This window comes from Narcine bancroftii, chromosome 2 (genome assembly GCF_036971445.1).
Source record: "Narcine bancroftii isolate sNarBan1 chromosome 2, sNarBan1.hap1, whole genome shotgun sequence".
NCBI lineage: Eukaryota > Metazoa > Chordata > Chondrichthyes > Torpediniformes > Narcinidae > Narcine > Narcine bancroftii.
The window spans coordinates 79,731,546-79,749,046 of record NC_091470.1 but is presented as its reverse complement, the minus strand read 5'-3'; the positions used below and the strand labels follow the sequence as shown (position 1 = coordinate 79,749,046).

The following is a 17,501-nucleotide window of genomic DNA, read 5'->3' as shown; positions in this document are numbered from 1 at the left end:
CTCAATAAAAATAAACAAGAAATTCCACTGAGTCAATTCTTTTCATTCCCTTCTCCTTCTGTCATTTTAGGTGGTAGGTGTCCCCGGTAGGTTTTCTCTATTGTGTTTCATGTATGGCTCCCATATTTGTTCAAATATTGTAATATTATTTCTTAAATTATATGTTATTTTTTCTAATGGAATACATTTATTCATTTCTATATACCATTGTTGTATTCTCAAGTTATCTTCTAATTTCCAGGCTGACATAATACATTTTTTTGCTACAGCTAGGGCTATCCTAACAAATCTTTTTTGTGCCCCATCCAAATCAAGTCCAAATTCTTTGTTTTTTTATGTTACTTAGGAGGAAGATCTCTGGGTTTTTTGGTATATTGCTTTTTGTGATTTTATTTAATATCTGGTTTAGATCTTCCCAAAATTTTTTCACTTTCTCACATGTCCAGATTGCATGAATTGTTGTTCCCATTTCCTTTTTACAGCTACCAAAGGACTTATTAACGCAGAATCAAACAGGCTGGCTATCCCAGCAACACAGTAGCAGATCAGGAGCAATTAACAGCACAAAGCAAATTAATTAGCAATTTACAAGCAGTTGGAACCTAAACCTAGCAGCAGCATGCAATCAGAAGCAGTTTCAGGAGAGGAGGTGAAATGCGACCGGCTTCTGACTCCGGAACATGCCTGTTGGGAAACGGGATTCTGACTACAGAGGGTACTCAACACCTGGACTACCTTCAGGGGTATACACGCTCCCATACCCCTGATAATTGACAGCACGGCTATAATACCAGTATTGGCTGTGTCTACAGCGTTGTCTCCGCTCCATCCTCAACATTCATTGGAGCGACTTCATCCCTAACATCGAAGTACTCGAGATGGCAGAGGCCGACAGCATCGAGTCCACGCAGCTGAAGATCCAGCTGCGCTGGGTGGGTCACGTCTCCAGAAAAGAGGGCCATCGCCTTCCCAAGATCGTGTTATATGGCAAGCTCTCCACTGGCCACCGTGACAGAGGTGCACCAAAGAGGTACAAGGACTGCCTAAAGAAATCTCTTGGTGCCTGCCACATTGACCACCGCCAGTGGGCTGATATCGCCTCAAACCGTGCATCTTGGCGCCTCACAGTTCGGCGGGCAGCAACCTCCTTTGAAGAAGACCGCAGAGCCCACCTCACTGACAAAAGACAAAGGAGGAAAAACCCAACACCCAACCCCAACCAACCAATTTTCCACTGCAACCGTGTCTGCCTGTCCCGCATCGGACTTGTCAGCCACAATCGAGCTTGCAGCTGACGTGGACATTTACCCCCTCCATAAATCTTCGTCCGCGAAGCCAAGCCAAAGACAGCGATACACTGGTTAGCTTAAGAGGTTGACAGTTCCTAACCTGCAACCACATGGCAAAGATGAACAATGGTGTGCTCAGGTTTAAATATCCTGCTCTACTGAGCAGGGGCTATGATGTACGGGGCCAGCCAATGACAGTGTGTGCTTTGACTGGTGGGTGAGCACACACCTGATTGTAGAGGCTGGGTGGTGCCCAAGGGATGATGGATAGTTGTGTGTGGCTTCCGATATCAGAGGTATGGTTACCTTGCCAATGTAACATCTTGGATGAAAGGTCTGCATGGTTGCTGCATTTATTAATGACTCAAATACATGTTGGAAAGCATGTTAAGAAAAGGTCAGAAAGAGTGTGCATGGAGGTGCATATAGATTAAGTTAATGGGCAAAGATCTGAGAAAGAGACCATCATGCAAGAAAATGTGGACTTTTCCAGAAAAATGTAACACCAATAACTGATAAGAGATTGCAGAATTTTGAGATACAGATGGATCTGGATGTCCAAATTCACAGCTTATATGAGACTTGTTACAAGTAAAAGCAATCAGGAACACTAACAAAATGCTTATTGCAAGGTCAAAAATCAAACAAGAGTCTGGAGATTATGCTTGACCTATTTAGGGGATAGATGAGACCACAACTGGAATACACTGTAAAGTATTGGTCTTCTTAATTAATTAAGGTCATAACAGGATTAGAAGCAGTAAGCACAGTATTTCCCACTCAGTAGTACACTGATATAATAAACAAGTAACAAGGCTGTAAATTTGACAACATTAAAAAAAACTTAAGTATTCTCAAAAAGAAATCTCATTAAAACAAAATCCCCATTAGTTTGTCTGGGAATCTCAAACTCATGAGACCCATCTCTACCCATTAGTGGTCTTTGAGTTGATATGTGGTCTACGATACATAAAGGAATACTTTAGGTGGTCTTGTGGGTGAAGAAAAATTCAGAACCAGTGGTTTAGGTTGGCCAATCTGCAAAAGCAGATTTTGAGAAAATACTTTAAGATTCCATTTGTCATGTGCACAAAATACACGAAGACTTTTCCTTTATTTGCTTGGTAAAAGGCATATACAGAAGCAATACTAATTCAGTACCATTACCAACATAAAGAGAAGCAAAAGAGAGCCTCTTCAGAAACACCAAGGGTCTGTGGATCCTGCCATCTCCTGTCCAATCCAGCAGTAAACCTGAGCTTGAGACATCCAAATCACCCACTTTGGCCTCAAGTTTCAAACCTTCCAAGTGATAACATTGTCAACACCCAAGGCTCTTCAGAAGTCTTGCTCACCACCATCATCCCCACAAATCCTATACCCAATACCTAGTTCCCAGAAGCCATCCTCTAGTGAGATCCTGGACAGCTGAATCTGTGCTGGAGCCGGGCTCACTGCTGTGTTTTCTGTATGGTCCTCTCTCCTTGACAGGGGTGCATTCTCCTACTCTGATGCTCTGCACAAGTCCACTGCTTCCTTGCAGCCTAGAACTCTCAATATCTGGTTGTTTAACATGGCCGGCACAATCTTGGATCCAGACTTTATGAATTTTCATTGTCAAAAAACTGCTGCCAGCTCTGTTGTACAGGCAACCTAAATCTGCACAGGACCATCAGGTGAGACAGCCAGGCAGTAGGACCTCACAGAGGAGCACTCAAAGATCTTGTCCCCACTTCCAACTCTTTGTGAGACTAAACCAGCAGCATCACTCCTATTAGTCAGAGAGAACAAATGTGAAACCTACCATTAAATGATGAGTGGGCAGGTACAAAGAAGCTACAAAGTCATCAATTTAAAAATAGCCGCTAATAAAGAGATGAACCAGTGACATGTTCTTCACTTTGATGCAAAAGTTATTGTAACATATAATGTCAGTTTAACTCATTTGGCTACAGCCTATCAAGTTCCAGTGCATGCTCAAATGGGTACATAAACAATGCTGAGATGCTGTTAGTTTACATAGAAATATTTAAAACTGAACAGTCACCATAAAAAGCACAGAATAAGTTATTCATCTCAGGCCTACCCTTCCAAGTATCTGTGCTAAGTAGATTCATTTAAAACCACAAGCATCAAGATTAATGGCAAATATATATTTTATTTCAGTAAATATTCAATAATTTTATGCTCTTGTAAAGAAATGGGCTGGGGAATGAAGGACACATTACCTATCAAGTTGTTGAATGTACAGTTCAAGGCTCATCATACTCTGAACTACAATGAGGAAGCCATCTGTTGTGCTTGCGACAAAGTCAAATTGGTCATAAAAATATCCAACCAGTCAGATAAATTCCAGTTTCAATATTAATGAAGTGAATTATTATTCTAGTTGGTAAGATGTGGAGTGGTGGGGCTTTAATGATGGCTCATAATAAAGTCAACTTTCAGAATAGGATTGCCAACAGTGAAGGCAGATTGTTTGTAATCCTGCAGCATTAGGAACTATGCCTAACAAATGTACAAAGGCTTGTTGTACCCAAGGGAAACATTTTTTTTCCAGTCTTTGTTGTATTTGACAGCAGTTTCTCTCCCATTCCACAACTTATAAGAATTGGCTGAAAATTCACAGCAATATCCAGAGTGGCTTTAATATACAAAATTCAATGACCATTCCAATGGTACAAATGGGAATGATAATTACAAGTTGTTCCTGATTTGGAAACAATGGCTGAATATTCATCTTTTCCTGGTCAAGAAAACACATGCTGTTTTATGTATGGAATCTATCAGCTCCTGGTCTGATAAGCAGTGTCAGGTGGAGATGCTTCATGATCCTGGTTAGGTACTTGTGTCCTGGTTTTACAGTCAGCAAGACTTCATTAATATGTTCGCCACTACAAATAAAACATTGTTTTAATAGTAACGCCAGCATTATTAAAAGTAACTTGCAACAAGCATGCAACATGTAATTTTTAACAATAGACCAACGAGCTTAACAATAACTTGAGGCATCAAATTAAAGTTGAAATGGATGGGCATAGTTTTGCTCCAGATTTTTTTTAAAGCACATTAGATGACAAAGTCAAAAAACATGATAAAAAAGCAGGTCAATTTTAAAGAATGTACTCTTAAATTAAAATATTTTATTCTACTTCTAGCAGTTGTGAACTTATTTGTCTTCAATTAAGCATCAAAATGTTTACAAAACTTCATAAATCTATACAAAAATAAAACCTTGCTCACACAATTTCTCTTTGGTTTAGCTAAACATCTCTCCACTATTCATCTACACCAGAAAAGTCTTCAGTTTTAAAATCTCCAATCATTCAACCAGTATATGGAAATGAAGGATACTTAAGGCTAAGAACAAGATGGGAGAGCTTTAGCTAATCTGCCACTGTATGGTCAAATTAATTCACAATATGTTCAATGGCTTATGATTGGCAAAGCAAATGGCAGTAGCCAACAAACAAAATAAAGGCTTAATGTTTAACCAGGGTTAACCCACAAGATCTTTGCTTGTTTTCCCAGTTGAAGTAATTGCATTGGTATCAAGCCAACTTGGGCTGAAAAATGAGGATGGATGATACTGAATTCAAACACGAGAGTCATTTTAATTGTAAAAATTGAACCCATCACAAAATATGCAATAAAAAAAGAAAGCTGGGCAAGACTAGACTGTAATCACCAAGAATCACAAGAACTGCAGATGCTGTGGAGACGAATTGAGAGATGTAGGGACATGTTTTGCACCTTCTGCAGTCACACCAGGAAGCAGCTAAAATGGAATGGAATGAATAGATAGAGGGAAGAGTGGATTAGGGAGTTACAAAGATACCTGTAAGAAGCAAAGTTGGCATAGGGGTTAGCGCAACGCTTTTACAGCTCCAGGACCGGTTGTGGGTTTGAATCCCTTGCTGTATGTAGGGAGTTGTATGTTCTCCCTGCATGGGTTTTCTCCGGGGGCAACGGTTTCCTCCCACCCTTCAAAGATAGACCAGGGTGTAGGTTAATGGGGTGTAAAATGGATGGCACAGACTCATAGAACTGAATTGGCCTGTTATAGTGCTGTATATCTAATTGAATTTAATAATGGGGAAGGTAAAATGTGGCTGGCGGTATCATATTGAATATTACTAAGTTGTTGGGGTAAGTCGTTAAATCAGTCTGTATCAAGTCAATGGGTCTCCATCAGGGAAAATGTGCATCAAGGAAATGAGGCAAAAAAGAAAGCCAGAGCCCTATTATGGATTGGAATTTACACCAGCATGAAGTGTACATATGTCAATATTATGTGGGGACATGGCAAAAATGGCTTTCAAGTACATGTGGTTAAAGTGGCCACTGAAGCTCACCAGTGGATTTTCACTTTTGTGTCAGTACTTGTATCTCCTGCTTAAGCTAATTTGGGAATCCTTTGAGACTTGATCCATTGGTTCTGTGGGGTGCATTTATATTTCTCCTCTGAGAGCCTTGTTTTTAATTCAGGTTGAGTTTTATTTTCCATACATGGGATATTGATTTCATCAGCAGGCATGCAATTAATAACTATACCAATTATCATATGAAGTCAGTGACTTGTTTCCAATTTTTTTAATTTTAGGACAGATAACCTCATTGATGGATTAGGAGTCACTTTAACACATTTTCTCCTATATTGCAAATAACACAAATGGTATAATAGTCTCATTATTACCAAAACTTTTTTCTTATTCCAAATTCTTAAATATAAATTCCCCAGTTGCCATGGCAATATTTATACTTCATTTAATATATACATTATTCAGGACCTCTGTGTCACTGATAATTCCAGCATTGTTTATTCATTCTTTTTTGCTTTTGAACTGAGTACCTTTGCTAAGCCATTTCAGAGCCCTGTGAGTCATGTAAACTCCAAAGGGCTGAGCAAAATGGCAAAGATCTTTCCGCAATGGGGCACCAGGGAAACAAATGGGTTTTTACAACAATTGTGGAGTCTGCTGCAGCAGCACCACTAAATCAATGCACCGGGCACAGTAGTTAGTCAGGAAGAACCCTTTATTCAAGCTTGGACAGTGGTGACATCACGTCCTCGCGACACACGTGAAGAGCACGGGGCTTTGAGATGACAGGAGCGAAGTGCCATCTAATGGGAAATACCTAATCGCCCTGTGTGCCCATGGTGTTGCACAGCCATTCAGCCAGCTGCGCAAGCAGCGATTAGGCCCGGCTGTTCAGCCTGCTACACAATTTTGTTTTTTTATTTTTTTCATGGTTACCAAGTATTTTTAATTTAAACAGCAGATTATTAATTGAATTTAAATTCCATGGCTGGCTTGATGGAATTGTTCTTTCAAATCTTGGGATTACAAATATGGTCATTCAAATGCTGCAACTCCATTTGTACTATAATTTGTATTTCTCTAGATATTAGCTGAACAACTCAACAAGTACCATTCAGGAATGATGGAAGCACAAAGCAGACATGGAATGTTAAAAAATGGACTGACCTGATTTTCCCAAACTGAGAATGAAATGTGAATTGCAGAGGAACCCATGGATAACCTGGCGTAATATGAAATGTAACTTCAAACTTCGACAATGCATCATAACTTGAGATAAGGAACTTCACACTATAAAAGAAAAGCCATGTCACTGAGACAGATCAAACAACCGTGAATTCACAATGAGAGGGCAGATCTCGGTAATGAATCAAAAGGGATTAGAGTATTGTATCAGCCTTTGATTTGCCATTGGAATGGCACTCTTTCAGTTTATTTTAAATATTGTTCTTGTTCCATGCAGCTATCCATTTCAGAATTTATGGTACACATTCAAGATCCAAGTACAGTAAGGCAAATATTAAATTGTACAGAAGGCAAATACAAAACAAATTTAAAAAAATTGCAGATGCTGTAAATATGAAATTTAAACAGAAAATGTTGGAAACTAATCAAAAGGTTAGAGAGCATCTGTAGAAAGAGAAACAGTTAGTGTTTCAGGTCAAATCCTTCATTGGAACTCTTTTCCAGTTCTGATAAGGGTCTTTAACCAAAATTGTTAACTGATTTTCCACAGCTACTTTTGACCTGACTGTTCCAAGATTTTCTACTTTTATAACACTAATCTTATTCCAGGTCACTTTGCAAAAGTAAATGGGGAATATTTAAAGATTTTAAAATTTAGATTCTTCATTTCAGCTCCCCACCTCTCCAGATAATTCCACTACTTGGCATCCCAAGTAGTCCTCTGCAGCTATACTTACTCTGTGTGTTGGATCACGGTCTTGAAGATATCAAATTTTGGTCCCCATTTCAACAAATATTCCAATTCATCACCAAATAATCGACACCGACTCACCACAAGTGAGAGATCAAGTAGCAGCTGGAATAGCAAGAAACAGAATATAACTCACAATAATTAAAAGGGCTGCTCCATCTTTTCAATCTACAAATCTGTCTTGAAGTTCAAAGATGTCTGGTTAGAATTGGTTCATAGCAGATCACTTAATAGTTGTTTTTATGTCCTTCTTTCAGAAAATTAAATACTGCACAGACACAAGATATCTTGCAATACTTAACATACCTCACACAAGCATCTTGGCAATGGGATGTGTTCTGCAGTAGTAGAATTCAGGAGCAAGGAAAACATGCTCTGTCATGGCCTTAAAAATTTAGACCTATTTTAATCTCAATTGCAATGCTTCTGTTTAACTGAGGAACCAGCTTGAAGTTTTCTAAGCAAGTCCAAATGTCAAAACATTTATACCAGCGTTAGGCAATTTCAGAATCATAGAAGGTTTTCTGAGATTTTACTCATTTTGCCAAGGTTAAAAATCTTTCTACTCAATCCAATTCCAATCCAATTCTATGAAAAAGAATTAGCTTCCTTTTCAAGTTTTCGCATTTAGTTTCTCAACTTTGATTCAGAAGGTCCTTCCACTGTTCCATTGTTTTTATACATATTACACCTTTGGGAATTGAGCAATTAATACTTGAATTATTTTGTTATAATTTAACAGATTCATCCTCTTTCATACATTTCTCCACCCTACTTAGATGCCATAAAAGGCAAAGATAAGACATTTTAAGTCAGTTGACAATCTCTAATCAAAACTGTTGGCAGCAAAGTATTTATTAGTTTCTCAAAAAAAATAAAGTGCAAGGAAAAGTAGCAGGGGGCACAAGAGATTTTTAAAAAGCAGCAGAGGTTGATAAACAGGAACAATTGAATGCCAATAGTAGTGAGTCTGTAATTTTATCCATACCATGGGGATCTCAGATTCATTAGAGTGTACATTAAGCCAACTGTCTTGATTCTTCCAGTACATGATAATAAGTTCATGAACAAGCTGAGAGTGCACAGGTGCTTCTTCTGTAAAATATATCAAATGTTTTAAAGAAAGCATCTTTTTGAATAGAAGCTCAAATGTCTAAATGTTTCTTAATTAAATCAAAAATGGTGTCAAAATGACAACCTCTGTCTTATTTTAAATAAGTCAAAGAAAACTATACAAGTATATTCTGCTTTACGAAACAAGAGCTTACAAAAGCCGAAGCAATTACCATTGAATTCTATGGGAACATTTCCTGAGCGTTTCCAGACCAAAAAACTTACCAAATCACATACAAAACCAAAAATAACACAAACATTTATTAAAAGCAGGAATGATGATAAATACACAGCCTATAAAATAGAAAAAATGTACGTACAGTGTAGTTAGGCTGAATCTTCGTAGATTGGGGTGGTGAGAGGTACAGGATATTGGGATGTAGGAGAGAGATGAAGAGAGCCATCTATTGACATCTCATTGTAGTTCTGGGGGAAGGAGCTGCTCGGGGTGCATGAGCAGACTCTTTAAAAGCTCGCTGTTTTTGTCACATTTTTTCGTAAAAGCGAACACAGGTTTCTTTGTAAAAGCAAATTTGCGTAAAGCGGGGTATACCTGTAATTGACTTCAGGAGCAGGGGCAGAATTAAAAGTGTATATAGGAATAAGCATTTCCAATTATCTGACCTGGAACAAGCACATTGGTGCAACAATCAAAGCACACCAATACCTCTGCTTTCTTAGAAGACTAAAGAATTTTGGCACATCCCTCAAAAACAAAGCATATTACAGCATGGTATTGGAGTTGCTCTGCTCAAGATCGGAAGTTGCAGCTCTGAATGTTGTGCAAACCTCCCTTCTCTCAATGGACTCACTGTCAAGGAAAAGCAGCCAACATATTGAACCCAGGGAAAGATCCTCTCCTCCCAGCCCTTCACATCAGGGAAAAGGTTTTTTTTTAAACTTTATTTATTCGTTCAAAAAACAAATAATATATGACATATGCAGCAATTAAACATAAACATTTTTTTTAAATAGAAAAAAAAAGAACCCCCACCTCCCCTTCAGTTAACTCTCCTAAGGAGAGCCATAAAGAGAGAAAAAAGAAAGAATATTAAAGAAAAAGTTAAATATACATATTAAAATCTAATCAATATAAATTGAAATGTAAATATTCTGATATAACAACCACTTATTAATAAAAAATATATAATTATCATTAAAAACATACGTAATTTTTTCCATTATTAAACAATATTTCATCTCATTATGTCATCTATTAATGTCAATCATATTTGTATTTTTCCACGTACTAGCAATACATTTTTTCGCTACGGATAAAGCTAAATATACAAAAGCAAGCTGAAACTTATCTAATCCCAAACCTTTCAGAGGTTGCAAACTACCCAATAAAAATACTGTTGGATCTAAAACTATTTTAATCTCATACAGGTATTCTAAAAAAGATTAAATTTTCTTCCAAAAAGATTGTATATGTATACATAACCAAACAGCATGAAAAAAAGTTCCAATCGTATCACCACATCTAAAACACAAATCTGATTCATTGAAACCATATTTTTTTTATTTTTCAGGTGTCTAATATAATTGATGTAAAAAATTGTAATTAATAATTGCATAACATGCATTTATCAATCGAGTTACACAATCATAACAGATATCTAACCAATCATCTTCAGAAAAAATAAAACCAATATCCGCTTCCCATTTAATTTTAGATCTATCCCAACTCTTTTTATCCATACCCATCCTGTAGTATTTGATACATAGATGAAATATAACCCTTCTCTGGTACCTTCATAAGAAAAGTATCAAATTTAGTAATTTCAGGTAAAATCATATCTCTACCAAACATACATTTTACCAAAGATCGAATTTGATAATAAAGAAATAGAGTTCTTATCAATACCAAAACCTTTCCTCATCTGATTAAAAGATAAAAACTTAGCCTTTAAAATAATCTCCCAAATTTTTCACACCTTTATATTTCCAATGCAATAAACTTTGATTATGTATTGAAAAAGAACTAAGTTGATTATAATACAACAGAGTCAAAGCTGATAATTTACCCCGAGAGCCTGTCATTTTATTTTTCTTTATCCATAACTTCATTAAATGTTTTAGTATAGGCACATTATATTGTTGTAACAAATTTATATTCCATCTAAACAAAAACTGATGTATTTCAAATTCAGAAATACTTGCCATCTCAATTTTAGCCCAACTAGGAGGCCGTAACAAATCCATTAATGAACTAATAAATTTAAGTTGGGCTGCTTCATAATAATTTTGAAAATGTGGTAAACGTAGTCCCCCTAACTCACATTTCCAAGTTAATTTATTCAAAGCTACTCTCGAAAATTTATCCCTCCATAAAAATTCCCTAACCATTGTATTCAAATCTCGAAAAAAATTTTTATCAAGTAAATACGGAATAGATTGAAACAAATATTGTATACGCGGAAAGATATTCATCTTAATTGTATTTATCCTACCCATTAAATTAGGGAAAAGGTTCAAGAGTGTGAAAGCATGCACCAACAGGATTAAAGACAATTTCTTCCCCACAGCCATGAGATTCCTGAATGATCCCCACAACAGTGCCATCATGCTGCCTTTGCTTGAATATTAGAGATAACCTACTTTTATAAATAACCTTTTCTACTATACTAGGTATACTAGGTATAATAGGCTTAAAGAAATCTCTTGGTGCCTGCCACATTGACCACTGCCAGTGGGCTGATCTTGCCTCAAACTGTGCATCTTGGCGCCTCACAGTTCGGCAGGCAGCAACCTCCTTTGAAGAAGACCGTAGAGCCCACCTCACTGACAAAAGACAAAGGAGGAAAAACCCAACACCAACCAACCAATTTTCCCTTGCAACCACTACAACCATGCCTGCCTGTCCCGCATCGGACTTGTCAGTCACCAACGAGCCTGCAGTAGACGTGGACATACCCCCCCATAAATCTTTGTCCGTGAAGCCAAGCCAAAGAAGAGGTATAATATGATTAAAAAATCTTAAATGACAACTTCACACCTCCTTTGACATAGAGCTCCACATGGAAGAGAAAAACATTCTCCTTCAAAACTCCTTCCTTCATTCTCCTGGTGACTTTCAGGTTCAATCTTTCCTTCCACCCTCCTTCGCACTTTCGATAGATCTGTAAGGTGTTGCTACACCATCCCTTTCACTTCATCTAGTTACATAAACAGACCTTTCAGGTATGGCAGAATTTTACATGCACTTCCTCCAACTGGATATTGCATCTCATGGGTTCGATGACAACTCTACATTGGTGAGACCAAAGGTTGAGTACCTACACCCTGTCCTCATGCATGAATTAAAAACTTTGGTTGCCAGCTATTTTAATTCCTCTAGCCATTCCCATGGACTGGTCTCTCTTCAGCCTCATCCAGGGTGAGGCCAATGCAAACTTTGAGAACAGATCATATACCACCTGGGTAGTCCACAACCCAATGGCATGATTATTGAATTTTCCAATTTCAGGTAAACCCATTCCAATCTGGTTCCACTTGTAGGAGTATAATTTAATATTACATCCAAGAATAAAGCAAACACTCAAGTTTTAACATCCATAAAATGGGCACCTGCCTTCCTTTATTTCCTTCTTCCAACTGTTTTTTTCTCCTCCCAGCACACCCCTCGCGCCACTCACCTTGCCTTATTCACATGTGCATCATTGCAACACCTTGCTCTGACAGTGTGTTACCAACAAGTGCCAGCTTGCGTATGCACACCACCTCCCGTGCACGACACTCCAAATGAACAATCATGGCGCCAAGTCCAATAAGATACACAACTCCGACACACTTTCCATCTTTCCCATACCTACACCCAGTTCAGTACTCTTTCACTTTATACCCCCATTCCCTACCCAGTGACCAACATCCTGTGCCCTTGGCCTCTCTCCTCAGCCCAACTCTACAACCTTCATCTGTCCAACATTACATCTTAGCCTTTCCTTCTCACTCCTCTACCTCCTTTTTTTTTTAATGATTGTTTTATTCTCTTCCTACCTTGATCAAAAAGAGACCTGATCCAAATGCTGACTGTTTATTCTATTCCTCTTTATGGATGCTACTTCACCCATTGAGTACCCAGTTTTGCATTGTTTGCTCAACATTCTGGCATCTCTAGTTTCTTGTGTCAATTAAACAAAAGCTTCTTGTCTCAACTTAAACCTTGGTGATTTTGCTGGAAAGGTCAAAATTTACAGTCCATCTCTGATCGACACTAAAATTATTCCTCAATTCAGGCATAATCACCTTGGGATATAATACATCATTGGAGGCAAGGAGTTTGCTTTTCTCCCTTTATCCTTTGGAGACCACAATGTGCAAGATGAAAAGGAACCAGGGCCAGAGGAGAGAGGTGGTCTCCCACTTAGCTGTAAGATACAGAGAGGATAGCTGAAAGAGGACCCACCCAATAGTGCTTGCTAAATTCAAAGTATGTAAAAGGAGAAAGTTTCTATTAGTCTACAATTGTTTTTGGAAATTTTTTTTTAAAAATTCAAAACCTGCTAAAATAATTAGGGCCCTTTAACTCACCATCCAACTCAGAAACAAGTTTAATATCAAGAATTTTCCTGCACTTCCCACCAGGTGAAAAGCCAGCACCTGCAATTAGAACACAAGTAAATTAAACAGTTCCATTTAAAAAAAACCCAGAATAATAACATTTTATTTGAGAACAAGCAGAAAAATATAATCTAAGTAAAAACACCAAATTGCTTCCCCCCCCCCTCCAATCCACAGAACAGAAAAGATATTCTTCTGTTTGTTTGTGCCATTATAACAAATGCTACAAATTCCCAAGACACAGCTTAAAATTTATCCGATCACCAGGGCTCCAACACAGTTAAAAAAAACTTCTGAGCAAAAGGAGATGTTACTATTACAAAAGATCATGTAATATCTGTGAAGAGAACATAGAAGCATGTATATGTTTTATGCCTTTTAGATCAAGGAATTTTTTTTAAATTTCATGCTCTATTGTCTTATATTTGAGGAGAAACTATATTATGGATCCTTGACTTTCTCATTGGAAGACCACAGTCAGTACGAATTGGAAACAATGTCTTCTCCTCACTGATCATCAACAAAGGTTCACCCCAAGGATGCGTGCTTAGCCCTCTGCTTTACTTATTATACACCCACGACTGTGGGAACAAGCACAATTCCAATGCCATCTACAAATTTGTTGATGACACCACAGTTGACGGCTGATTCACAAATGGCAATGAGGAAGTGTACAGAAGGGAGAGATATATCAGCTCATCGAATGGTGTAACAACAACCTTGCACTCAATGTTAGCAAAACCAAGGAGATGATTGTGGATTTCATGAGCAAGTCTTCAGGCTCCCATACCTTTGTCCTGATGGTAGCAGAATGAAGAGGGCATGGCCTGGGTGGTGGGGGTTCTTGATGACATTCCCTCTTGTAGATGTCCTCAATGGAATGAAGATTGCAGGCTGAGTCGAAATCCTCTGGAGTTTTTTCTTGTCCTGAACATTAGCAGCTCCAATCAGATAGTGCTTCAACCAGCCAGAAAGCTCTCCACAGTACACATGTAGAAGTTTACGAGAGTCTTTAGTGACAAACCGAATATCCTCAGACAGTATATCTTCACAAAGTATAGCCTCTGGCGAGCTTTCTTCATGATTGCATTGATATAGAGGCTCCAGGACAGATTCTCAGAGATAATGACATCCAGGAATTTGAAGTTCTTGACCATCTCCACTGCTGAGACCTGATGAGGACTGGTTTGAGTTCTCCTGAAGTCCAAAATCATCTCTGGTTTTGTCAACGTTGAGTGCAAAGTTACTGGTGTGACATTACTCAACTAGCTGATCTATCCCCCTCCTGAACTCTTTCTCACTGCCAATTGAAATTCTGCCAACAACCGTGGCGTCATTGGCAAATTTGTAGTATTACGTGCTCCCATTTTCAGTTCATTTTCATTTGAGTGAACAAATCAGGCTGCAAGCCCTGCAGTTCTCTGGAGATTGGGGTTGACGGGCAGAAGACGGTGTATACCCAAATTCAATAATTCTGAGGAGAGAAAAAGTGCCTGGAGGTACAGGTGCTGAAATCATGTGATTATATGACGCTGCTGTTACATGTCCTATCCAATCTCTCTTTAATTTCTTGTGCTCCACTTCAGTTAAGTGTGTTTCTTGCACGAATGCTATATCAATTTTTTCTTTTTTCAGTAAATTTAGCAGTTTCTTCCTTTTGATTTGGTTATGTATTCCGTTAATATTTAAAGTCATATAGTTCAACATAGCCATTTCATACTTTGTTTACCTTTCCTTTCTGTTTCCTCATCATCACCTTTCCTTCTTATCCATTTCTGCTTTCTTTTTTTGAACACTTTATAAGACAACATTTCTAAAACATCAAACATTTCCCTTATTCTCCTATCTAAAATTTCTTTAACCCCACTATCCCCTCCCCTTCCTGAGTTGCCCTTTATCCCATGTCAGGCAACCACATCTCCCCTCTCCATTTGGATTTGCGAATTCACTCGCAAGCGTCAACTGATTTCGCAGTGACCGTAACTCCTCCCCACCCAGCCCCCCCCCAGAAAAGATTTTAATTTTCATATACAACAAAGGTCACTCTCTTAATTCCCTCCTTACTTCCTCTCTTCCCTTTCATTCCCTTTTTAATTCTTATCTATACTCTATATATTTTCTTTTAAATACACATACACTCATGGACACACACACACACACACACACACACACACACACACACACACACACACACACACACACACACACACACACATATTCTTCTTTGGCTTGGCTTCGCGGACAAAGATTTATGGAGGGGGTAAAAGTCCACGTCAGCTGCAGGCTCGTTTGTGCTGACAAGTCCGATGCGGGACAGGCAGACACGGTTGCAGCGGCTGCAGGGGAAAATTGGTTGGTTGGGGTTGGGTGTTGGGTTTTTCCTCCTTTGCCTTTTGTCAGTGCGGTGGGCTCTGCGGTCTTCTTCAAAGGAGGTTGCTACCCGCCAAACTGTGAGGCGCCAAGATGCACGGTTTGAGGCGATATCAGCCCACTGGCGGTGGTCAATGTGGCAGGCACCAAGAGATTTCTTTAGGCAGTCCTTGTACCTTTTCTTTGGTGCACCTCTGTCACGGTGGCCAGTGGAGAGCTCGCCATATATCACGATCTTGGGAAGGCGATGGTCCTCCATTCTGGAGACGTGACCCATCCAGCGCAGCTGGATCTTCAGCAGCGTGGACTCGATGCTGTCGACCTCTGCCATCTCGAGTACTTCGACGTTAGGGATGAAACCGCTCCAATGGATGTTGAGGATGGAGCGGAGACAACGCTGGTGGAAGCGTTCTAGGAGCCGTAGGTGATGCCGGTAGAGGACCCATGATTCGGAGCCATATATAACCATATACACACATACATATAGTTCGTGGTCATTTTTGCTCTCGTTGCATATCTTCATCTCTCTGTCTGTTTTGTAGTTGTTCTGCAAATTTTCGTGCTTCCTCCGGATCCGAGAATAGTCTGTTTTGATGCCCCGGAATAACTATTTTAAGTACCGCTGGGTACTTTAGCATATTTTTCCGTAGGATTGCTTTTGCTGTATTAAACTCCTTCCTCTTCTTCAGTTCAAAACTTATATCTGGATAGAAAATTTTTTTTTGACCTTTGTATTCCAGTGGCTTTTTGTCTTCTCTTATTTTCTTCATTGCTTTCTCTAATATATTTTCTCTTGTTGTATATCTTAGGAATTTTACTAAAATGGATCTTGGTTTTTGTTGTGGTTGTGTTTAGGGGCTAATGTTCTATGTGCCCTTTCTATTTCCATTTCTTCCTGTAATTCTGGTCTTCCTAGGACCCTGGGGATCCAATCTTTTATAAATTCTCTCATATTCTTGCCTTCTTCATCTTCCTTAAGGCCCACTATCTTTATATTATTTCTTCTATTATAATTTTCCATTATATCTATCTTCTGAGCTAACAGCTCTTGTGTCTCTAACTTTTTTATTAGATTCTTTTAATTTCTTTTTTAAGTCCTCTACTTCCATTTCTATGGCTGTTTCTCGTTCTTCCACCTTGTCCACTCTTTTTCCTATATCTGACATGACCATCTCTAATCTATTCATTTTTTCTTCTGTACTTTTTCTTCTTTTTATTTCACTAAATTCTTGTGATTTAAAAAAAAAATCCATGTACTTGCCCTTCCCTTCTTCTTCCATTTCTCTGTGTTCTTCCTCTTCTTCCTCAGGATTGGTCATCTGTTATTTCTTTGATTTCTTTTTACTCTCTTCTTTCTTGTTCTCGTTATTTTCTATGTTCTCCTCTTGTTGTTGTGTTGTGGCTGTCATTCTCAGCTGTGGAGATGACTCCTCAGCTGGTCCCCCCTCCCGTCAGTGCTTTTTCTGTCTTGCGCTTCGCGCATGCGCGAGAAGTCGCGCATTCGCGGTTGCGCACTTTTGCTTGGCTCCGCTAGCCACTTTTGTAGTCCCGAGCTCGGGACTTCGACTGACCTGAGGGAGCGGGCTTCTCTCTCCACTTCGGGCCTCCTTGGACAGGTAATGCCTTCACCTTCTTCTTCCGATGTCTTTTCTTCTTCTCTTCTTCCCGTTGCTTTCGACTTTTCTTTCTTCGTTGTCATTTTCTTCCCACCTTTACTTTCACTTTATTTTAATTTTCGTGTTTGTGCCTTTGCGTTTTCTCTGTTTTTTTTTAACTTTTCCGGAGAGGGCTGGTGTTCCCCGATCGGCCACTACTCCATCACGTGACTCCTCCCGGAATTTGATGTTGAAGATATAGACCTCATGCACAGATCTTTTCAAAATTATTCCATAACAACAAACTTCATGT

At 38.8% G+C, this 17,501-nt stretch overlaps 1 protein-coding gene across 7 annotated transcripts in view; it reads right to left on the bottom strand.

Annotated features, from left to right (window-relative positions):
* Positions 1–3,427: 3,427 nt before the first annotated feature.
* The window catches only part of knl1 (kinetochore scaffold 1), a 106,439-nt gene continuing 92,365 nt past the window's right edge, over positions 3,428–17,501 (bottom strand). For 6 of the 7 annotated variants that reach the window (XM_069917191.1, XM_069917193.1, XM_069917189.1 and 3 more), the window contains 5 exons: positions 13,194–13,262; positions 8,536–8,642; positions 7,534–7,652; positions 6,779–6,901; positions 3,428–4,183 (listed from right to left, as the gene is read on the bottom strand). In XM_069917191.1, coding sequence (XP_069773292.1) covers positions 4,060–4,183; positions 6,779–6,901; positions 7,534–7,652; positions 8,536–8,642; positions 13,194–13,262 — 542 coding nt within the window. In that variant the 3' untranslated portion in view covers positions 3,428–4,059. Of the gene's footprint in view, positions 4,184–6,778; positions 6,902–7,533; positions 7,653–8,535; positions 8,643–12,908; positions 13,031–13,193; positions 13,263–17,501 lie in introns of those variants that run through there. The other variant, XM_069917195.1, reaches the window with a different exon arrangement.